We start from the raw sequence: 25393 nt of genomic DNA, 5'->3' as shown, positions 1-25393 counted from the left end.
GTGAACAACGTACACCCAAGATATCCCCCCTTTTCTGTCCTAAGACCCCTAAAATCCATTGTGGGATTGTCCAATCTAGATCAAGTAGTTAAACCGTCTTCTCCATAGTCAGACAAGAAGATAGATACCAATTTCCTTTCTGTGCGTTCAGTAGGAAGCTATTCGGCTGCAAGCTAGCCTAGCTTAGCACAAATTAATGAAAGCAGATACAGACCAGCTAGCCTAGCTCTTGGCCAAAAACACCTCACCCTGAGTTTTAAGCTAGGCTAGTGGTCTGTATCCGCTTCAATTAATTTGTGCTAAGCTAGGCTAGCTTGCAGCCAGATCGCTTTCTAGAACACAACGCACAGATAGAACATTGGTATCCGTCTTCTTGTCGGAATCTGGAGAAGCACATTTCCCATAATGTAGGCGTGTTCCTTTAAAAACAAACATGCCTGGACAGTTATAGTGAACGGCAGGCTGATGGACAGCATGGAACAAATTAGAAATCAATATGAGCCACGGTCACCCAGGCAACCAGGCACACAGCCTCAATTCACACACAGAGTCCCTGGGTTGTGTTGTGTTCACACTATTAACAGGGTCCTACTCTCTAATAAGGAAGGCTGAGCCATGAGCAGAGCACACCAACAACATCCGTTGAAGACAAACAGTAGGCCTGCAGTAGGCTATGTCAGTCACAGTGAAATGTCAGTCACAGTGGCCAAAAGGGGGAAGTACCGTACTTTTCGGACTATAAGCCGTGGCTTTTCCCCCCATTTTTAGACCCTGCGGCTTATATAACGGTGCGGCTTATATGTGGACAAAACCCGAAAATCGAAATATAGCTTTTTTTACTGCATTGAAATGTTATTTATCTGTTCCCTTATTTGCTAAACTTAATACAACTTGTAAATGAGTTAATGTTATTTGTCCGACAGTATTGTGTCCCAATGGGAGTCATTCTCTGTAGAGGTGGAAACTTAAAGCTCAATATAAGAACGGCCATGCACCACCACTCACAGAATCGAGAAAGAGCAATCAATCTGTCAATCCTTTCCGTGTCCGGGCCGGGTGAGGTTTCCCGTGTTGAGTCAAATTAAGCCGCAGGCTCCACTCCTTACATATGGTAATTAAACATTAAAACACATGCAGCTTATAGTCCAGTGCGGCTTATATATGTACACATCATTCAATTTAGCTGCTGCGGCTTATAGTCAGGTGCGGCTTATAGTGCGAAAAGTACGGTATTGATAATATGTCCCTGATGGTCACTGAAAATGTTTCCATACACACCTGTTGGGTTTGTTTCCACCATGCCAGTAGTGGCTAAACCACCAGGAATTAGGTTAGATTATCTGTCGGTACTCGGTACTAAAAAGGAATTGTCAATATCTGACAGGATGTCTGCTTCCTGGACTGGAATACATGCTTTATCCTGCTGAACATCGCTCAATACACACTCTGCAGGGCTCCACACATACAGTCCTTGCATATAAAACTCACTGGTGGGTGCATCCATGTACACAGTCACACAGACAAAGACATACAGCGTGTGTGTGTGTCTCCACTCCAGTGATCAGACATCCTACCAGATATTGATAGTTCCCTTTTAATATTGACAGATACTCTAACCTAATTCCTGCGTTTTTTGTGTGTTTACAAGCATACATACATGCATACATAAACCTCCATATACTCATCACCACTACAATGCATAAGAAAAAGTCAACTATATTGAGCCCCTTTCAGCATGCACTGGACTCCTGGTTTTAACTGCACATTAATTAAGGGGCTGTATGTCCGAACTCAAACATACTAATGATTCCATGCATGCAGAGTTTACCCTCCCAGCTCCTAAATCTACGTAATAACAACCCGCCCCCATGTCTGACCACAAGCACATCATTGTCCGCAGTATTCACACAGCGAGCTAATGAGCGTATTGATGAGACTGCAGCAAAGACGTACATTTATGTGTGCTTCTCACAGTATTTAGCCTGTATGAAACGATTATTAAGTGGCCATAATTTGTTAAATAGGTCAGCCTTTGCTCAATAATGCTTTGAAACTGGACATATTGAAATATCAAGTCAAGATGATATGCTGGCCACTTTGCTCCGCCGTCTGACTAAGGATGTATGAGAGATATGAAACGCTGTTTGCTCGTCATACCCTCGCCTACCTAGGCCTGAACCAAGTGCAGTATTACCATTATGTCTGAACACGTCAGCCCCAGAGAATTTCATGCTATGTGCTAAATCTGGGCAATGCCCGCACCCGATTCTCCACACATTGTCCCGAGTGCATGTCCGAAAAGGGCTTTGTAGTGCAGAGGGGGAAAAAAGCCTTGTGCTTTTGACATGAGTGATTTTGACAATAGTCATGAGAACATACTTGTAGCCACCATGGTTCAAAACACCAAAGTCAGGCCTCCCCGCTTCATGCTTTTAAAGTGTTCTTCTTGGGCTATAAATTACATAAGCCATCATCTGAGGAAGGGGACAATCTTTAACACTGCAAATCCAACACAAGCCCTTATTTCCCAGTACAATGACTCTGGAGTTTGGACTCAATGTAAAAGCTTCAAAACCAACAAAAGCGGTTAAGTAATTAACTATATAACTTTGAAAGAGATTCAACTACTGTATATCTAGGATGTTCTGGATTTGAATCTGTAACACTAAACTTGAATATTACATATTGATAGTTGTTAATTATGAACAAAATATCTAAAAGGTTATTCAATTATATTGTTGGTCAGTTATCTGACTGTGTAATCCTGGTTGGTGTAGTAATACTACCCCGGCCTCACTGTAGACCAATATAGGCCTAGGTATGTTGTTAATGACATACATTTACTACACAATGTAACTATTATAAGTAGCTACACTTACAAACATGTCAGGGCGTGACCATTGATTCAGGTGATCTTGAGGTAAACACAGTGTTTGACTTTCAGGTAAACCTTACAGATCATGACATTAAAAGGCCCTTTGAAGTTAATCCACCCACTTAAGAAAACATAAATCCACAGTGAAGGTGGTCACACAGGGAGGGGTTGAGGTGAGTCATATGGCTCTCAGTCCTACAGCTAACCCTATTGCATAATCTGATAAAGTCCTCCTGCATTGTTCCAGACTCATTATACTGTATGTACTGTACACAGTGTGGAGTAGTAAGGGTGAGGGATTCCTTTGTGAAAAGTCATAAGGTAAGATATACTGTATGTCAAGGTACTTCGTCGCATGGTTGATTCTGGTTGGTGCATTTTTGGAAGCAAATTAAAATCATCCCAACCTCAGATATGATTGCTTTGACAATTTTCAATAATATAAATACATCAGTTATCTTCCCTCCAGGGAACAAAATAAGTACCCGCCAACCGCCAATGGCGGGCAGATTTAAGGTTTGGCGACCAACCATGAGAGGTCTGCCCGCCACCTGGCGTGTAACAAAATAGTTCATATCGATACTCTTATTTTGAAAATCATGCGCAGGTCACATTTCCGCCCCCAAGCGCAGCTCCAGTCATAATATCTATGGCTCCGGCAGCTAACAACGTTGGGTTAATATCGATACTCTTATTTTGAAAAACCCTGTGGCAACTCCGCAGTCATATCCGCCCAGTCCGTGCTTCTGCTTGCATTAAAGCCGAGCAGGGCTACACAGCAGTGCACCTATTTTTCGACCCGAAATAAGTCTGTGGTGTTTTTTTCTCTCACAACGGGTCAAATGCATCTAACATGCTTTGCATCGTCGCCATTCCTTTATGCCCACATCGCCCGAAATTAACGTTTACATGTACTGTACAATCACTACAACGTTAGCGTAAGCTAACACGCTAATCCTGATCAGAGGCAGAGCCATAGAGAACAGCAGACAGTGTGGACTGGGGAAAGGGAAATGGGGGGGGGGGGGCACTCTCCCTCTCTCTGTGTGTGTGCGTGCGTTTGGAAAGACGATGAAGTCACTAGTCAGGACTCAGGACAGGAGTATATTATAGTAAACTGAGGATTACTGAGGATGGACAGATAATGATGATATTCAAATATAAAAAAGTTTCGAGAGGAGTGGAAGTTTGAAGACAGACTAGACTACAATATGATGCGGGGGTGGTGAGTTGAAACAGTGTGTGTGTGTCCCGACCCCACTTCTATGTTTCAATAAATTATTTGCATTTAAAACTATTAACGCTGACTCATTCCTCCAGTCCACAAAAAATGATGCTAATATTCCTTATGTTGTTTATGATATTAATTGAAAATAGCATATGAGAGTATTATATAGTAATAATAACACATGGCGATATACTAAAAAGCTATTTATAATTTTTGGCTGGTAAAAAATCTGCCTGGCTGGTAGTTTTTAAAATCTACCAGCCAAATGGCTGGTAAGTCAAAAAGTAAATTTTGTTCCCTGCTTCCCTCACTTCCAAAATCCCTAGAAGGACACCAACCCCCTAGCATCCACCCATAGAGGGAAATCAAACCTCTAGCATCCACCCATAGAGGGAAATCAAACCTCTAGCATCCACCCATAGAGGGAAACCAACACCCTAGCATCCACCCATAGAGGGAAACCAACACCCTAGCATCCACCCATAGAGGGAAATCAATCCTCTAGCATCCACCCATAGAGGGAAACCAACCCCCTAGCATCCACCCATAGAGGGAAACCAACCCCCTAGCATCCACCCATAGAGGGAAACCAACCCCCTAGCATCCACCCATAGAGGGAAACCAACCCCCTAGCATCCACCCATAGAGGGAAACCAACCATTAAGAGCAGCGTAACAGAATACAGCATGTTTGGAGGTCTTGCCTGTTCCAGCTTGAAGATGTGCTGGTTGAAGTAGTGCTGGAGACGCTCATTGGCAAAGTTGATGCAGAACTGCTCAAAGCTGTTGTTCTCATAGTCCTCAAAGCCAAATATGTCCAGTACTCCAATTGATAAGATCTGAGGACGAGACAATCAGGCAACATGAGAGGATATTCCAGGAAACCAGTGCATCAAATTGAGTATCAATTAGTATTGCAATCTTTTTTCTTTCTGTGGTAATCCGCAAGATCCTAAGATCCTTTGTTTATTCTGAAGACATCCGTTGTTGAAAAGCAAATCAATGCTGTTGCCTTTCTGCACGTTTGCTTTCCATTATAAAAATGCATGCTAACTACCGAGTTAGTCTTCTATTCATTCCAAATAAACTGCTGCCGTTGCTGCTGGTGACGTAAAGCGATCACTTCCTGTGTGCCGGGTGATCTTCCTGGGAGTGTCCCACCAGACACCAGTGTTTAGAACAGCGGGGGAACAGCACATGTAAAAACGTTCATGAACTAGGTACTATAGGTAGAATCACTATTGTGTTATATCAATTGGAGGGAGATGAAAAGTGGAAAAATAGATATACATTTATATGAAAATGTTTGAGATCATCAATTTATGTTTGAGAATGTCTTGTACTGTATGTGGTTACAGACTAAAAATGAAGCTAAAGAAGCTACACAACCATGTGTGTCTATTCAGTCTTACCTTGGTGGTCTCCGTCAGATCCCTGTTGTTGAGCAGAGCATGGTTGATCCTGAAGACGATCCAATCAAACAGAGCGCTGTACAGCGATTTAGCCATGGAGTCTCGCACAGTTCCAGCCTGAAAGAAGACACATACTTTAGTGCTCCAAGCCCCAATGGCTCAGGCCACTCAGAAACAGCTTTTCACACCCATTCTAAGCTGAACATTAAGAGTTGACGCTAAGCAGCTGGAGACGGAGAAGAATTTGGGATGCTACATTTGACATTAACTTTAGGACATGTAAGCTGTGAATTATATTCAATCTAATTACTTCAACTTGAAAGTACTGTAGATTAATTACATACAAAGAATAAAGAATTGTGATGTATCCAGGTATGATTATATACATCTGTCCATGTACATAAAGAGATAAAAACAGGCTACATCATACCATAAATATCATGCTGTAATTATATTGCAAAGGCCTCTCATGTCAAATAAATGAGGAATCGTTCACTGACTCAAAGGTGACCTGTGTTCTAAAAATAATTTCAATGTTGCTCAAAACAGGCCACACTATTCAAAGTTGAAATGCCTCTGTACATAATTTACTACTTTATTTTTAGCATCTCCAGACTAAATCTGCTTGGCTACTCCCACAGAGGTCATACAAAGTATTATTTATACATCCCATACACAGTCCAAAAAAGCCATAGGCCGTTTCATTATTTAGAGGAAGTTGGATTCAAAACATTCGGCGGAAAACAGTTAAATACTTTTCTAATGAGACTAATAATCAAAAAGGGAGCTCAGATTTATGTGATTTTTGAAGTGGTATGATGTGAGTTGAGAGGCAAGAACAATTATAAACATACAACAGCAATGTATACAGATGGACCACCCGTATTGCTGCCATAACAATCACTGATTGTTTGTTCATATAAAATGGCCCCTACATATCTAACAGCCATTAGGCGGACGTTACTGTGATCTTGTGGTGTTGATGATTAAATGTGTGAGTAGTATATTAAAGTATATTGCTTTCTGGGACAGAATGTGTTCAGGTCCTATTAAGGGCAATTCCTAGGGGTGAACATTAAAGGGAATTTGTATCAGAAAACAAGGTACTTTATTCAGTTCCACTCTTTTAATCGGAAGCAATGCACTGTGTGCACTGAAAAGAGAATGGACCCAGGGTGCATACAACTATGCAACTCCAATCATACAAATAGGGGAGTTATTAAAATGAGACACAATAAACATTAAACAATAAATAAATTGCAACGCAAAATACAACCATCATAATTATTTCTGACAGCCTGCCATATGAGCACAACCATCTTGGGATTTAAATAGTTTGCATTTCAAGCGAACACCAATTATTTTAAATCCCTATTCAACTGAGACTAGGTCTGGGTCCACCCTCTGATATTCACTAGCAGCCTCAGTGCAGCAGCACCCTGACCAAGCCAAGCCCATAGAGGCTGAACTACTGTCCAGGTAGTCATTCACTGAGAGTGGGGCCGTCTCTCTCTCAGGCGACTCTCATCTGGTGAATGTGGTGTGTGTTTGTTTTCACAGAGTTTTCAAAGAAAACTTAGGATGGGGTTGGAATGCGTTCGCTCCACACCGGATCCTGTAAACAGACTTGGGGGCTGTGTGCGTGTGTGTGCGTGTGCGTGTGCGTGTGTGTGTGTGTGTGTAAATTAGTAAGTGAGTGAGTGTGTGTGTGTGTGTGTGAGTAAGTGTGTGTGCATGAGTGAGTATGTGAGTGAGTGACTGGTTGAGTCAGTAAATGAGTGAGTGAGTGCGTGTGTGTGAATGATTGAGTGACTGTGTATGTGCGCAGCCATGGAGTGACAGAGCAGGAGGAAAGAGAGAGAGGAGAGAGAGAGAGGATGGAGGGAGATCCAGTAGGAGAGCCGGGAGGCCAGGAAGAGACTGGAGAGCTGAGCCTATAGGCTGCTGGTGTTGGGTTTCACTACAGTGTATATAGCTAGTGGTCCTGTGTGGTTCAACGCATCAAAATCCCAAAGAGGTCTGACCAGAACACCATTCCGCTTTGAGATTAACCACACACACACACACACACACACACACACACACACACACACACACACACACACACACACACACACACACACACACACACACACACACACACACACACACACACACACACACACACACACACACACACACACACACACACACACACACACACACACACACACACACACACACACACACACACACACACACACACACGTCTGTAATGCGAGTCATTGTAACATTTCAGTTTAACATTCACTTTGGTAGATATCGTTTTTAAACATGCTTTACCCTCATACATGTAAGTGTTCTGACCCTAAAGTCACTTGGGGACAAGTATCCATAGCACTGTCCGTCAGACAGCACACATGCACAAATTAAAGCTTAATAACCAAGTGTTCTGAGTGTTTTGTTTTGTTTTCTTCAGAGTTCCAAGGTCAGAGTTTTCAAGAAGTAATTTAGCCTGTTTTCAATTACGGATAAAAAGGTTTGGAAGAGAAGGGCGGCCCGGGTAGCGCAGCGGACTAAGCGTCTGTCTACCACCACAGAGACAGTGGGATCGAATCCAGCTGTGGTGCTTCCGGGTTGGCCGACCGTCCATACTAACACAATTGACAGTGTTAGCGGGTGGGAAGCCGGCGAGGGTGGGTCCTGGTCATTGTAAACAGCGACTCCTACAGTTCGGTCGGGGCGCCTGCACAGCAAGGGAAGGATCTAGGAGAGGTAGTGTGACCTTCCACACGTTACACTCTCCCAGTGAGAGTCCGCGCTGCCAGGTGAAAAAAAGCGGTGGGCTGGGTACACATGTGTCGGAGGAAGCATGTGATAGTCTCCGCCCTCCCGGACCGACGGTAGAGTGCGCAACGACCAGGAAGGGGATTGGGAATTGGCATAACGACTAACATTGGGATGGGAGAAAAACGGAAAAAGAAGGGGGAAAAAGATAATTAAAAAAATAAATAAATAAAAAAGGTTTGGAAGAGAAAAACCAGGACACCAGTCACCAGGCAACTAACGGCAGAGTTTTCCAGTTTTCTGTCCCCAGAAACAAACCAGACCAAATAAGACGATATAATGTTTCACCAAAATGAACTGAAAACAAACCAACAACAGGAGTAATATGTTACTTACATCAAAGTGCTTTTTAATGCACTAGATCACAGAGTCCAGGTTTATTCTTTCCTCAGATCAAAACACACACACACACACGCACTTACACACCTACCAGACGGTTTACAGATGTACTGTAGATCTGCTGCTGTCGTGCATCGGGCCCCAATAAGGGGGGGCGTTCCCACCAAACCTGTTCTATGTGTTTAGAACTATGATATACAAAACAGCCTAGTCTGTCATTATGGAGCCAACTTAACTGTTACAAAACTGTGATTTATGTCATTCAATATCGCATCAAATATACACAAATACGCCAAAAACTTGATATTGTAAACATGAGCACACACCAACTTTTTCACCTCATCATCAGAATATAATTACACATGCACGCATGCCCACTTAGACACACACAGATACACAAACCCTCCCATTCCCTCATGCGGCCCCTTAACACTTTGAGTGCCAGTGACGTCATAACTCGTTTTATCAGCCCAATGCCTGAATGCCCACGACGCCAAATATCGTTTTTATTAGCGATCTGAATTCATATTTCATCAACCGAGTCTCCCGTTGGTACAGCAGCCCCATCAGGAGCTCAGAATCTGTTTCGACAATGTTGACTGCAAACAAGTCATTGATAAGCGACGGGCAGATTAGACACATAGTCATAATTTAAAACATAGATTAGGCGTTTTAATGCTATCATTGAAGTGGGTGGTGGCACTCAAGCACTAAATCGTGCGCCCCTGCTGGCACTGAAAGTGTTAATGTGACTCATCATTAGTGTTCAATGCCTATATTTCAGACAAGGAGAGACTAGAGGCAGATATGTAATGCTTGTGGGTTCTAGAGAGACTAGAGGCAGAGAGGCTGTGTGTTCTAGAGAGACTAGAGGCAGAGAGGCTGTGTGTTCTAGAGAGACTAGAGGCAGAGAGGCTGTGTGTTCTAGAGAGACTAGAGGCAGAGAGGCTGTGTGTTCTAGAGACTAGAGGCAGAGAGGCTGTGTGTTCTAGAGAGACTAGAGGCAGAGAGGCTGTGTGTTCTAGAGAGACTAGAGGCAGAGAGGCTGTGTGTTCTAGAGAGACTAGAGGCAGAGAGGCTGTGTGTTCTAGAGAGACTAGAGGCAGAGAGGCTGTGTGTTCTAGAGAGACTAGAGGCAGAGAGGCTGTGTGTTCTAGAGAGACTAGAGGCAGAGAGGCTGTGTGTTCTAGAGAGACTAGAGGCAGAGAGGCTGTGTGTTCTAGAGAGACTAGGGGCAGAGAGGCTGTGGGTTCTAGAGAGACTAGAGGCAGAGAGGCTGTGGGTTCTAGAGAGACTAGGGGCAGAGAAACTGTGGGTTCTAAAGAGACTAGAGGCAGAGAGGCTGTGTGTTCTAGAGAGACTAGAGGCAGAGAGGCTGTGTGTTCTAGAGAGACTAGAGGCAGAGAGGCTGTGTGTTCTAGAGAGACTAGGGGCAGAGAGGCTGTGGGTTCTAGAGAGACTAGAGGCAGAGAGGCTGTGTGTTCTAGAGAGACTAGAGGCAGAGAGGCTGTGTGTTCTAGAGAGACTAGAGGCAGAGAGGCTGTGTGTTCTAGAGAGACTAGAGGCAGAGAGGCTGTGTGTTCTAGAGAGACTAGAGGCAGAGAGGCTGTGTGTTCTAGAGAGACTAGAGGCAGAGAGGCTGTGTGTTCTAGAGAGACTAGAGGCAGAGAGGCTGTGTGTTCTAGAGAGACTAGAGGCAGAGAGGCTGTGTGTTCTAGAGAGACTAGAGGCAGAGAGGCTGTGTGTTCTAGAGAGACTAGAGGCAGAGAGGCTGTGTGTTCTAGAGAGACTAGAGGCAGAGAGGCTGTGTGTTCTAGAGAGACTAGAGGCTGTGTGTTCTAGAGAGACTAGAGGCAGAGAGGCTGTGTGTTCTAGAGAGACTAGAGGCAGAGAGGCTGTGTGTTCTAGAGAGACTAGAGGCAGAGAGGCTGTGTGTTCTAGAGAGACTAGAGGCAGAGAGGCTGTGTGTTCTAGAGAGACTAGAGGCAGAGAGGCTGTGTGTTCTAGAGAGACTAGAGGCTGTGTGTTCTAGAGAGACTAGAGGCAGAGAGGCTGTGTGTTCTAGAGAGACTAGAGGCAGAGAGGCTGTGTGTTCTAGAGAGACTAGAGGCAGAGAGGCTGTGTGTTCTAGAGAGACTAGAGGCAGAGAGGCTGTGTGTTCTAGAGAGACTAGAGGCAGAGAGGCTGTGTGTTCTAGAGAGACTAGAGGCAGAGAGGCTGTGTGTTCTAGAGAGACTAGAGGCAGAGAGGCTGTGTGTTCTAGAGAGACTAGAGGCAGAGAGGCTGTGTGTTCTAGAGAGACTAGAGGCAGAGAGGCTGTGTGTTCTAGAGAGACTAGAGGCAGAGAGGCTGTGTGTTCTAGAGAGACTAGAGGCAGAGAGGCTGTGTGTTCTAGAGAGACTAGAGGCAGAGAGGCTGTGTGTTCTAGAGAGACTAGAGGCAGAGAGGCTGTGTGTTCTAGAGAGACTAGAGGCAGAGAGGCTGTGTGTTCTAGAGAGACTAGAGGCAGAGAGGCTGTGTGTTCTAGAGAGACTAGAGGCAGAGAGGCTGTGTGTTCTAGAGAGACTAGAGGCAGAGAGGCTGTGTGTTCTAGAGAGACTAGAGGCAGAGAGGCTGTGTGTTCTAGAGAGACTAGAGGCAGAGAGGCTGTGTGTTCTAGAGAGACTAGAGGCAGAGAGGCTGTGTGTTCTAGAGAGACTAGAGGCAGAGCGGCTGTGTGTTCTAGAGAGACTAGAGGCAGAGAGGCTGTGTGTTCTAGAGAGACTAGAGGCAGAGAGGCTGTGTGTTCTAGAGAGACTAGAGGCAGAGAGGCTGTGTGTTCTAGAGAGACTAGAGGCAGAGAGGCTGTGTGTTCTAGAGAGACTAGAGGCAGAGAGGCTGTGTGTTCTAGAGAGACTAGAGGCAGAGAGGCTGTGTGTTCTAGAGAGACTAGAGGCAGAGAGGCTGTGTGTTCTAGAGAGACTAGAGGCAGAGAGGCTGTGGGTTCTAGAGAGACTAGAGGCAGAGAGGCTGTGTGTTCTAGAGAGACTAGGGGCAGAGAGGCTGTGTGTTCTAGAGAGACTAGAGGCAGAGAGGCTGTGTGTTCTAGAGAGACTAGAGGCAGAGAGGCTGTGTGTTCTAGAGAGACTAGAGGCAGAGAGGCTGTGTGTTCTAAAGAGACTAGAGGCAGAGAGGCTGTGTGTTCTAGAGAGACTAGAGGCAGAGAGGCTGTGTGTTCTAGAGAGACTAGAGGCAGAGAGGCTGTGTGTTCTAGAGAGACTAGAGGCAGAGAGGCTGTGTGTTCTAGAGAGACTAGAGGCAGAGAGGCTGTGTGTTCTAGAGAGACTAGAGGCAGAGAGGCTGTGTGTTCTAGAGAGACTAGAGGCAGTGTGTTCTAGAGAGACTAGAGGCAGTGTGTTCTAGAGAGACTAGAGGCTAGGAGGAATTGGTGCTAGATTGAGAAGTCCCTCGGTGCGTGACCAAATTAATTTAAGTATACAACATATAGAACGGACATTCATACACAGCAACGCTCCTCCAAACAAGGTATGATAAACATGAAGCGATATCTGTTTCCTTGGCATGAAAGCCACCAAACCAAAAATACTGAATACACACATACGCTTGCTCCTCACACAGCTGCTCACCCACACCCACCCACACACCTCACGTTCACCCATAGTTACTTGTCACATACTACTTCTACTTCCTCAGTTCCCCGGGCCATCAGGATGCTCAATGACACTATGTAACAACCAATCATCTACACACACATCCACATGTACACACTCACTTCAACAAACACTCACCTTACCACTCACTTTAACACACTTTATATTTATCTATTATTAAAGAGATTTGCACTACATTGATACCTCATTTGCACCCTACCCTAAGTTTTGTACCTCACTGTTACTCATTTTACTCTGTATTGTATATTGTATATGTATATTGACCTTACTTACTTTTTTAACTTACTTTCTTTTTACTGTATGTAGCCCACTCTCAGGGGCTCATACAGAAACAAGCATTTCATCATAAAGAATTCTGTATTTTGTTGTGACAAATAATAAACAAACTTGAACTCTCTATAAATACTGTGCCCTTTATATACCGCATATAGAGTATTTTCTCCATGCCGCACACCTGAGAACTATACTATGTCTTCAGCCTCCAATAATTTATTAGACTTAATCAATTACCTATCAAGCAGTCTTACCTCGGCCAGTTTATAGGGCACAATAAGCCTTTCCCCAACTGTCACCGTCTTCCGTGTCGTCAGAGCCTCGAACAGTGTCTCCTCCTTGACCTGCCAATGAAATGAAGAGAGATCATGGAAAAACTCCATTCACCTGGGAACACCATAGTTCTGTAGCATAACACAGGCTATTTGGAAGTTTGGGGTGCGGTGAGGGTAGGGATGGGGAGGTTTGGGGTACGGTGAGGGTAGGGATGGGGAGGTTTGGGGTACGGTGATGGTAGGGATAGAGAGGTTTGGGGTGAGGGTAGGGATGGGGAGGTTTGGGGTGCGGTGAGGGTAGGGATAGGGAGGTTTGGGGTGAGGGTAGGGATGGGGAGGTTTGGGGGTGCGGTGAGGGTAGGGATGGGGAGGTTTGGGGTACGGTGAGGGTAGGGATAGAGAGGTTTGGGGTGAGGGTAGGGTAGGGATGGGGAGGTTTGGGGGTGCGGTGAGGGTAGGGATAGGGAGGTTTGGGGTACGGTGATGGTAGGGATGGGGAGGTTTGGGGTGCGGTGAGGGTAGGGATGGGGGAGGTTTGGGGGTGCGGTGAGGGTAGGGATAGGGAGGTTGGGAGGGGTTGGGTCGGTGTGTAAGGGTAGGGATAGGAAGGTTTGGGGTGAGGGTAGGGATAGGGCGGTTGGGGGTGCGGTGAGGGTAGGGATAGGGCGGTTGGGGGTGAGGGTAGGGATAGGGAGGTTGGGGGTGGTGTGGGGTGAGGTTATAAGAGGTTTGGGGTGGGGTTAGGTGGGGGTATACAGAGACTGTACATCTATCAAGGTCATGAGAGACAAAACACAAAATGTATTGAGAAAAAAAATATTTTGACATCACGGTCTCACAAGCTACAGTGAAGATACAGACATCATCTGAAACTAGAGACCCGGAGGAATCTAGAGGCAAATTTCACTCCAAAGTTTAAGCCTATAAAACAGTCTGAAAGAATTAAGAGGCGAAATAAAAGAAAATAACCTGCTGACATTATTGTCTTTCAGAGGCCCTTTCGGTCTCTTTGTTAGCGCGATAGTGAATATGTAGATATCATCAGAAACTAGAGACCCTGAGGAATTTAGATGTACCAGTGCCGTACCTCACTAGCTTACCAGGAAAGGGGAGAAATTTCACTCCAAAGTTTAAGCTAGAAAAACCACTGAAAGAAGGGAAAGAAAAGAAAACAACCTGCTGACATTATCCTCTTTCGGAGGCTCTTTCGGTGTCTTTGTTAGCGCAACAGTGAATATGTAGATATCATCTGAAACTAGAGACCCTGAAGAATCTAGGGGTACTAGCCAGTCTATGCCAACTTACCAGGAAAGAAATTCTGCTTAACCCTAAAAACCTGTAACACAGGCGATGCAACCAACATTACCGTCTTTCAGAGGCTCTTGCGGGCTCAATTCTAAAGTGTGAGTGAAGATAGAGGCATCACCTGAAACTGTAGACCTCGAGGGACCCGTAGATATCATGAGCCTTATATGCTACTTTATCAGGAAATGGGTGATAATTTGCTCCAAATTTTTATTGAAAAAAAGTCTGCATAGGGAAGTCACTTGACCGCTCACCTCAAGATATGTGAATAAAATTGGGCTCACTGGAACCACAAAAGTCTCACCTCTACAACCATGTCCAAGTTCAAGTTCAAGTTCTTTAATAGTTGTCATACAGAAGTACAGAATACTTTCATACAAAATGCTTCTTACTGTTTCGCTCCAGAGACTGTGCTAGACAAGATAGTATCAAATAACATAATAACATAATATAGCATGAATTTAGAAGAAGAAAATGAGGTCACAGTGTTCGGTATAGACATATGTACAATGTTCTGAGTTACCATATAATATACAATACACAATCCTATGCAGTGTACTAATGTACAGTACTATCTAGTGCAAAGCAGAAATGGGATGAGGTACAATTTTAGGTACAATTTACAGTAAGGTGTACGAGTTGTAGTGCAATCCTTCATCCATAAATATAAAGTGTGGGGAGTGGGTGCTACAGTGTGTTTGTTTAAAGTGGGTGTGTGCTATAAGTGTGTGGAGTGGGTGCTACAGTGTGTTTGTTTAAAGTGAGTGTGTGCGTGTGGGTGTGTGCGCTATGTGCGTTTGGTGGTTGTTGTTGTGTAGTGTTCATTCATTGTTCGTTTAGCAGCCTGATGGCCTGGGGATAGAAGCTTCTTCTGAGTCTTTCTGTGCTCGCCTTGAGACTCCTGTATCGCTTGCCTGACCGCAGCAGTTCAAAGAGGCAGTTGTTCGGGTGACTGGAGTCTTTAATGATTCTCTTAGCCTTGCCCTTGCAACGCTTGTAGTAAATGTTCTGGAGGGTGGGGAGCCCCCCTCCAATTGTGCGTTCGGCTGAACGTGTCACTCTTTGTAGTGTGCTTTGGTCTTGTGCAGTGCTATTCCCAAACCAGGAGGTGATGTTGCCGGTCAAGATGCTCTCTATTGTACATGAGTAGAAGTTCTTAAGGATCTTCTGGCTGACTTGGAACTTCCTTAGGCGCCTGAGGAAGTAGAGGCGTTGTCGTGCCTTCTTCACAACACTGTTAATGTGTGTGGTCCATGTCAAGTCCTCGGATATGTAGGCTCCGAGGTACTTAAAGCTGTTGACTCTCTCAACCGGTGCCCCGTCGATGCTGAGGGGGCTGTAGTCCTTGACCCCCGACCTCCTGAAGTCCACAATCATCTCCTTTGTTTTGCTGACGTTCAGGGAGAGGCTGTTTTCCTGGCACCATCCCGCCAGGACCTTGACCTCTTCCAGGTAGGCCCTCTCGTCGTTGGCAGAGATCAGGCCCACCACCACTGTGTCGTCAGCAAATTTGACGATTGTATTGCTACTCCGCTGAGCCACACAGTCGTGTGTGTACAGGGAGTAGAGGAGGGGACTCAGAACACAGCCCTGGGGGGCCCCTATGTTGAGGGTGATGGATGAGGAGGTGCAGTTGCCTGCTCTCTCAGATTTGTGCTAATCGCCTACAACTTATGGTCACAATAATTTATATATCTTGTTTTATATAATACTTTGCCTATTTCTGCATACCGAGTTATAAAGACTCTTGAGTCCAATGAGCGCAATTGTATTTATGTGTAATGATGTGAGCGGCCATGTTAGACTTTTCAATGTGGTGACAATTGTTTTTTATTTGGCCCCACTGCATAAAATGACTTCATGAACCTTTCCACTCTGAAACTAGAGATATGGGTCATTAAGAGAGTTTATGGTGCATCTATGCACATAATAAAGGGGGTTTCTGAGCCATTTTCACAAAAGGCTGGGGCAAATCTTTGCAGGACTCTCCAGATGTCCAGATTGGTTCATTATATTGTATTGTCAAACAGAAGGAGCGGGGGGTGCCGGTCTGAAATCTTGTCTAGGGAACCAAATGTAACAGGGCCGGCCCTGGTCCCATAAACACCCTGCTAGGTGAGAAATAAGGGATAGATAACAATATTGTCAAAATATACTGCTATTCTCTGACAAGAACAAAAGCAGCATGTTGAGGAACGTGTAAACAAATCATCTAATGATCTAATGATCCACACAAATCATTATCTAGTAATAAGCCACAGATCCAAGGAAATATCCCGTAACCAAGGATGTATAACTCACACACTGGATAATAAACCTGCCGCATGTGTATTTACTTTGGAAAATTAAAAGGGATTTGCTGTTAAGTCCTTCCAGAATATTGAGTTGAACAGAGTGCACTTGGAAAGAAATACACTCGCACTGTATTTAGCCTTTTAAATGACCCAACTTAAAAGCATTGTTTTAGAAAGTTCACAAACTACTTCACCGACTAGACGGGAAGATGATGAAAGACTGAGAACAACAATGTGACAACTTCCTCTGACCCAGAAATGACAGTCAACCCTCTAATTCACTATTCACCATTACAGGAAAACAATGTAATGACATTAAGAGATTCCCTGTTAGGGCTGGGCGATAAAACGATAAGGATAATTATCGAGATATATTTTAATAATCGATAATGAAATTAATATCGATAATAAAAAATATGTTTTCTTCTTTTAGCTTTATACATATCTCTTGCGCTGACCTGCACCTCCAGTCGGGGTCCAACAAGATGTGCACAAGTCTTATTTAGAATAAAAAATATGTATTGTGACCTGCAACAGGGCAGATTTTAAACCAGAGACAGTGGACAGACTTGTCTTTCTTGCCTGCAACTTAAAGTAATGGCTTTCCTTGTTCAAATGACAATACTGACAAAATTGAGATTTTTTATTTTTCTCTTGTCCATTTATTTAGTTTACTTTCTAATTTAAAATACAGTTTGAAACCGTCTGTACACAGTAGGCTATGTGTGCTAGCAGAGCTAGTCTCCAGTCGCGAGTCACGGTGCATATGTGCGGTGGTTTGTCCACCAAAAAAGCGCCAAATGTTTCATGATGAAACATAATACCTATTATATACATTTGATTTGGAAATAGTAGCGTGTCCAGGCAAGAAACGCCAACGCTTATAGTAGAATACACATAGCGCCCTATAACTCAGCTTTTCAGGAATTATCCCGGATCACTCCTAAAATATACTTATATTCACCACGGGATAACGCACAAACGTATGCATGAAAAACTATCTCTTTTTTGCATGTTCGACAGAAGAAAGTCACTGTCAAATGACTATAGTATTGTCTCCATAGCTATAATATAGAATATAGATATAGCTCTACAAACAAGGTGACGCACTCCTATCTTTAAAGCGTGGCATAGCTAGAACGGGACCAGGCTAATCCCTGGCGCTGAATGAGTTAATACTAACAAGAATATAGATAATTATCGATATCGAACGATATGAAAAATGTTATCGTGATAAAAATGTTGGCCATATCGCCCAGCCCTATTCCCTGTAAGGTTTGATCTGATCGTTTGAAAAGAGGAAGAGGACCATGTATACTTAAAGGTATAGTTCGGAATTTTTAAACCCTAGCCTTATTTCTTACTTACTAATAATGTTGTTGAATGGTGCTAGCTAGTTCCACCTACTAGCTCCAGATAGTTGGCAAAACAATTAGTGCTGTCAGGCGATTAAATGCATCTAATTAATTACAGGATTGGTAATAAATTAATCTAATTAATCACATTTTAATCGCATACCAGTAACCATTTTAGGCCTGATATTCTATATTCTATAATCATATTTCAAATGGAATGTGTCCGGATGGCAGAATTCAGTACTGTATCAACATTTTATTGATATTCTCATTTGCTTCATTACAATTTACTCAAGCCTAGTAACAGACACAGTATTTCTGACACTGGGAATACATTCCCTGAGATCCATAGATGTCCCTAGAATCAGATACCAAGAACATGCAAATGGACCATATTAAAAGAAAGTCTGTAAATGTGTATTCTACGGTCCTCATCGCTGGCACAATAGATATGCATAATAGTAGACAAAATTGTGCTTCACTGGTGATTTCAGTTGAATGGAGAGCATGATGTCAACAGTTGTTTTTTATCTCAATACATTTCTGGTGGCCCTCATGACCAAGAGCCTTGATAGATGTAGTGTCAGCGTACATCTCCCACCCCAACCCCCCCCCCCCCCCTTCCTCCACCCCCACACCACCCCAACCTCCCCCCTAACCTCACCCTCACACCACCCCAAACCTCTCTATCCCTACACCACCCCAAACCTCTCTATCCCCACCCTACACCACCCAAACCTCTCTATCCCCACCCTACACCACCCCAAACCTCTCTATCCCCACCCTACACCACCCAAACCTCTCTATCCCCACCCTACCCCACCCAAACCTCTCTATCCCCACCCTACACCACCCCAAACCTCTCTATCCCCACCCTACACCACCCAAACCTCTCTATCCCCACCCTACACCACCCCAAACCTCTCTATCCCCACCCTACACCACCCCAAACCTCTCTATCCCCACCCTACACCACCCAAACCTCTCTATCCCTACCCCACGAGTAAAACACTCACTGTAGAACCAAGAGTGTGTCTAGTAGCGACAGCATTGGCCTTATAAGGCCGCCTATTCCAGGCACCAACCCTTCTCTGACACACCATCATTTATATGCTGTCTGAGGACCAGAGTGAAATACACTCAAGTATTACGCCTCCAGAATATTTGCTGATGGGCGACAGAATTAGAAACGATGTAATTATATCCTGAACGAAGGAATTATGTTTTTTTCTTTTCTTGCCACTGAGTGGCTGAATATGGAAAGATCTCGGGTAAAGTATTTCACTGGAAATGGCTTGGAAAACATGCTGAACCTGTTCAACAAACTAATGGTAGCATTGTGGAAAACTGATTCATATTTCCCATTACAATGAACACTGTGGCAAGGGCTCTTCATGTAAAACAGATCTATAAATGCCATTAGGAGAGGATAGCTTCAAATCTCAGTAGATATACTTCATTTTTGCCTTACTTTCTTTTCTTAGATGCGACAGTACAGTAATAATAGCAACGTGAAGTCCCTCACCTCCAGTAGCTGGGAGACAACAGGCAGCACCTCTGGGTTGCAGATGTCGATGGAGTCGTCTCTGTAGGTCTTCTTCTTGTAGCGGATGTTCCCCAGGTGCAGAATGGCTGACAGCAGGGAGAAGATCCTGACGAGACAATGGGTCACGTCATCAGAGGAACTTCATCTTGGGTTTCATTAGAGTGTGCGGCTGCTTTATTACAGTGAGTTTGTGGACATTTGACAGTCTGCTTATGATAGTTAATAATGGCTCATTTTGCATGTGACATGGGCGTTGTGTGTGTGTGTGTGTGTCTAGGTGGGTAGGTAAGTTGGGTGTGTGTGTCCCTTACTTTTTGTGTGTAGTGTGTGTGTGTAGGTGTGTAGGTAAGTTGGGTGTGTGTGTCCCTTACTTTTTGTGTGTAGTGTGTGTGTCTAGGTGGGTAGGTACGTGGGTGGGTTGTGTGTGTGTGTGTGTGTGTGTGTGTGTGTGTGTGTGTCTCACTGTTTGCATGTGGTGTGTGTGTGTGTGTGTGTGTGTGTGTGTGTGTGTGTGTGTGTGTGTGTGTGTGTGTGTGTGTGTGTGTGTGTGTGTGTGACCCTCACTGTTTGTGTGTGATGTGTGTGTGTGTCTAGGTGGGTAGGTAAGTGGGTGGGTTGTGTGCGTGTGTCCCTCACTGTTTGCGTGTGTGTGTGTGTCCCTCACTGGTTGCATGTGTGTGTGTGTGTCCCTCACTGTTTGCGTGTGTGTGTCCCTCACTGTTTGCGTGTGTGTGTGCCTCACTGTTTGTGTGTGTGTCCCTCACTGTTTGTGTGTGTGTGTCCCTCACTGTTTGCGTGTGTGTGTGTGTGTGTGTGTGTCCCTCACCGTTAGCGTGTGTGTGTGTCCCTCACTGTTTGCGTGTGTGTGTGTGTCCCTCACTGTTTGTGTGTGTGTGTGTCCCTCACTGTTTGCGTGTGTGTGTGTCCCTCACTGTTTGCGTGTGTGTGTGTGTGTCCCTCACTGTTTGTGTGTGTGTGTCCCTCACTGTTTGCGTGTGTGTGTGCCCCTCACTGTTTGCGTGTGTGTGTGTCTCACTGTTTGCGTGTGTGTGTGTGTGTCCCTCAATGTTTGTGTGTGTGTGCCCCTCACTGTTTGCGTGTGTGTGTGCCCCTCACTGTTTGCGTGTGTGTGTGTCCCTCACTGTTTGCGTGTGTGTGTGTGTGTCCCTCAATGTTTGTGTGTGCCCCTCACTGTTTGTGTGTGTGTGCCCCTCACTGTTTGTGTGTGTGCCCCTCACTGTTTGTGTGTGTGTGTCCCTCAATGTTTGTGTGTGTGCCCCTCACTGTTTGTGTGTGTGTGCCCCTCACTGTTTGCGTGTGTGTGTGTGTGTCCCTCACTGTTTGCGTGTGTGTGTCCCTCAATGTTTGTGTGTGTGCCCCTCACTGTTTTCGTGTGTGTGTGTGTGTGTGTGCCCCTCACTGTTTGCGTGTGTGTGTGTCCCTCACTGTTTGCGTGTGTGTGTGTGTCCCTCACTGTTTGCGTGTGTGTGTGTGTGCCCCTCACTGTTTGCGTGTGTGTGTGTGTCCCTCACTGTTTGCGTGTGTGTGTGTGTGTGTGTGTGTGTGTGTGTGTGTGTGTGTGTGTGTGTGTGTGTGTGTGTGTGTCCCTCACTGTTTGCGTGTGGCAGGCAGGAAGCCCACCATCTCCATGGCCAGCTGCAGTCTCTCAAAGTCATGTTTCAGATCCTCTCCTTCCACTGTGAAGCAGTCCTACAACCACAAGGAGACCAGGTGTTATCAAGCAGCCATGCTGGAGCCATAACAACACAGACACATTAGACATCAGCCCGGTGCATCCAGGAGGTATCCAGGAGGTACACAAGAGGCACACAGGCTCTACTGTGATCACGCCATTTTCCTGTACCACTGTTTGCCAGTATAAAACCACCGGCAGAATGCTTACATTTTTTAAAAGAAGTTAGTATTGTTAATGCATTAAGTTATGTCAAGCAAATACTTTCCAACACTGGCTGCTATAGAGCAGTTGTGCTATTGTGAAGAGTTACGATTTCCCCATTTCCCTACATGGGCATTTAATATTACGCTTATGAATCTCCGGGGGGCCCTAACACTAAGAAGTAATTAGTATTTCTGGGATTTGACAGTCTTCAGCATGATTTATGTCTGTTTGTTTTATCCTAAAGTTGTAGATCGTGACCAAACTCCACCTACTCCCCAGTTTACAAGTCGTTCACAGCACAGTGCTGATGCCACGATGGCGGTCTGATGTATAGCTAAATGGACTAACCTAAAAAGGTGTCCATTTTGGCTCAAAAGGGGTCAATGCCATGAAACGACACCTACAAGCTAAGCATATACTACGGTAATAATCATTCTCTATGAAGTATTCATTACCTACGCCTTGCAAACAAAGCAGCTACAATCAACCATTGACAGTATACAAGTAATTATCTTGCATAAATATACAGCGTGACAAACAAAGAAGGTTAAAATAGCTTGTACTGGAGTTCACTTAGCCAACCAGAAAGCAGCCGGGTGGGTCAGTGCAGACAAGGAGGAGTGAGTCATTCTGGAAGAGGCTATCATTATGAAGCTTGGTCAAGCAGACCAGCAACTCAGTGCATTTTTTTGGTCTGATCTGAAGAGAGCCTGGTGAACTTTGCATGTTTTGGTCTGATCTGAAGAGTAGCATAATGCATGTTCTGCTCATACAGTGGAAAATACGGTCCCCTGCGTTCTCTCTGCAAGCCTGTCCATGGAAATTTGGCAGACTGGCAAAAAGGCAGCGAGAGGAGAAGCAATTTACAAGTCTTTATATGAGCGTCGGTGGAAAGAGCTGAAGGGAAGGAGATGAGGAGGGTTTGTGTGGAGGAGGAATGAGGAAGATCACCCATTCATAAACGGATATGTGTTGATACATGCTTACATGGACACACGCACACACATACGCACACACACACACACACACCTGATCCTCCATGCAAATCCCATTCATAACATCTTCAATAACATGACTCACACACAGTGTCTGATCTCAACTCCCCGGCACGCCCCTCAATTCATGTCTAAAGGGGAAACGATGCTATCTAATATCAACGATTTGTTTTAAACCCATGCTAGCATGTGTTCAAGTCCCATCAAGGTTACTTCCTAGACCTAGACTATAATGTAGGTATTGTGTTAAGTGTTATGCATGCTAATTCTTGGTGTATGGTGGAGTCAGTGTGTGGGAGCAACAGGCTGGGAGCAGATGCTTATCAGGAGGCTTAAAGCTTTTCCTCCACTAGAAAACCTATATAAACAGAATATCTACAATAAAAAGTATATTGTATCTATCATTTGCTATAATTAGGCTTATATAACTACAAAATAAATAAATTGTGTGAATCTACGAGTGCACGCGCACACACTTCTCATCACTCACACATAGATCCGATGCAAGTAGGGGTCTTTCCGTTATGGCTCTTTCCACTATGGCTGCCATAATTATCACATACCAAGGCCATGGAAAGGCAAACACTCCGAACACGAGGCTTGCTCTCTAAACGAGTGTAACTCCCTACCTCCCTTCCTCCCCCTTTCTCACATTTATAGCAGAAACCTCACAGCTATTAATTTCTCTGTCACATTTTCAGGGTAGGAATGTAAAAAAAGTAAATTCTGCCTGTTTTGACGTTATAAGTCTTCGCAATGATAACAAAACGTTCCAAGGTAGTGAAAAGACATTTGAGGTTCATGGTTACACTAAATGAAGGGGTTATTTCCAAAACGGCTGTTTCTGTGCTTTGCTAACACTTCATAATGTAGTCATCCACCATGTCACAAAGAACAGTAAAATAACTGCTGTCAGTCTTTTATGACACAAAAAGATGATACATTGACCTTTTTAGGGATGCCCGATATTGGCTTTTTTACCGATACCGATATACCGATATTGTCCAACTCTTAATTTCCAATACCGATATCAACCGATACCGATATATGCAGGGTTTCCCGCCCCAAAAAACTGAATAATTTCAGGTAATTAACATTACATATCTCTTGTCGTGGAATTAACACAACATTATGCATACTTTTGACAATACATTTTATCAGAATTTGTTCTTACTTGCTTGCCTGGGTAAATAAAGGTTAAATAAATGTAAAAAAAAAAAATTTAAATCCGATACCGATAATTTCCGATATCACATTTGTATGCCAATATCGGCCGATAATATCAGACATCCCTACTTTTTACACATTATTTTACTTACTTTTCTATGATGCTCAAACGATGAAGATAATCACCACAGCACTAAACATGTTCACTCAGTCGCTCTATATAGAGCTAGTGCATTATCCATGAATTCAACTCAGTTAAGCAACTAAGTTTACAGCAACAGCATAATGCAACTCTCTCAAATCACACAATCACACATAAATGGTACTCACTGGGAGACAAAGGGTTAATTCACAGATCATTGAATAAGCCAACTGTGATTGGCGATTCATTGATGCACTTTAGAACACATGACCAAACCCCAAATGACACACAAAGGCTTTCTTGGCCATTGACTTTATACAGTTTCTATTCAATTCAATTCAATAATACAGGATGAGGATGCGTCCTTGGAGAAATTGGTGTTTTTTCCCCTTAAAAGCACAGGTGAAGTTGTACCAAGGGGAGTGATATGTCTATTATGGCTTGGTTGACCTAACCATGATTAGGGTCAAAAGGACAAAAGTTGATGGGTTGCCTACTGTGGTGGTCATGCACACATGCAGTAAAGCTATGGCAAGGCTAAGTCAACAAGTTTACATCTGCAGCCCTCCCCTGTCAGTAGCACACTGTTTGGACAGCTTCCAGTCAGTGTGCATATTGCATGGGACCCATGGTATCTGTTGGCAGATAGGGAACTGAGAAGCTGGAAGCTTCCCTGGGTTCTGTGTAGAGATACTAAGTACTCAGAGTCTGGGGAGAGAGCTCCGACAGCTAACAAGCACCAGTCCTGCAGGGTAACACTTCAGATACCGGGCTTCATGGAGGAGTGGATCCCTGTGTGGGTAGTATTCCTGGAGGAGTATCCCAATGGTAATAGTGTTTAATACCGGTAATTCAATTTCAATCAGATGTATCTTTCTCTTTCATTATCAGACAAGGATTCTTGTTCAAAGTTTGGGTGCACATTTTCTTCAAAAATTTATCGAGCGTCTCCTATTCAGGATGGAGAGTTTCTGTTTGTTTAAGTAACACAAAAAACAGCTCCGTCAATGACCAAGGAAAGCCCTACAGATCAGGACAGCACAGGGAGATAGACACAGAGATAAGATACAATTTTTGAAACACCACCAATACCAAACCAGGAAGTGACCAAGAAGCAACGAGACAAGGGAGGGGAGAGGAGGGAAGGGGAGGGCAGGGCAGGGTGGGGGGTGTGTGTACAGAATGCGTGGCATGTGGCACGACCGCGTGGGAGCAGTGACCATCTAGAAACCTTCTACTCAACGTGCGTTACATTCAACACACACAAACCCATACCGTACGGAGATATATAAACACTCTGGTAGTGCAAGGTGGAGATACTGACCAGCTCGCTCTCATAGAAATTCTCCCAGTGCAGTCGGTGTACTTTCTTTGTCATCTGGAAAGGTTAAGGTAAGAGTAGATGAAGGAGGAGGGGGGCGGTAGGGTTAGGTACTGTGGCAGCATTCCACTGGCAATACAACACATGCATACATATTGTATATATATATATATGACATTCATAGGACATGCGGTTAAAGAAGGGACTGAAGCAATGTTTGGACCTAACAACAAGCTCCGTTATACACATGCATACTGTACCGATACACAATACACAGATAATAACTTCAAGGTATATCTCAAGCACACAGATACATGCACATGGACAGTGAGACATACAGAGAGATAGACAGGCAGACAGACAGGCAGACAGGCAGGCAGACAGACTTAACCACACAGTCAGAAAATAAGCATGGGTCATGATTGAACGGATCAAGTCTGCTATCGTAAATGATCAGTGAAGGAATGGAA

General features: G+C 44.3%; 1 protein-coding gene across 1 annotated transcript in view; it reads right to left on the bottom strand.

Moving 5' to 3' along the window:
- myo9aa (myosin IXAa) overlaps positions 1 to 25393 on the bottom strand; it is a 204572-nt gene that overhangs the window by 79232 nt on the left and 99947 nt on the right. The window contains 6 exon segments of the mRNA XM_084337743.1: positions 4807 to 4941; positions 5515 to 5631; positions 12878 to 12967; positions 19378 to 19504; positions 21011 to 21108; positions 24927 to 24980. Of these exon segments, the coding sequence (XP_084193869.1) occupies positions 4807 to 4941; positions 5515 to 5631; positions 12878 to 12967; positions 19378 to 19504; positions 21011 to 21108; positions 24927 to 24980 (621 nt within the window).

Source organism: Notolepis coatsorum (assembly GCF_963971535.1).
Source record: "Notolepis coatsorum genome assembly, chromosome: 20".
Lineage (NCBI taxonomy): Eukaryota > Metazoa > Chordata > Actinopteri > Aulopiformes > Paralepididae > Notolepis > Notolepis coatsorum.
The sequence above is the reverse complement of the archived record's forward strand: the minus strand, read 5'-3'. Positions and strand labels throughout refer to the sequence as shown.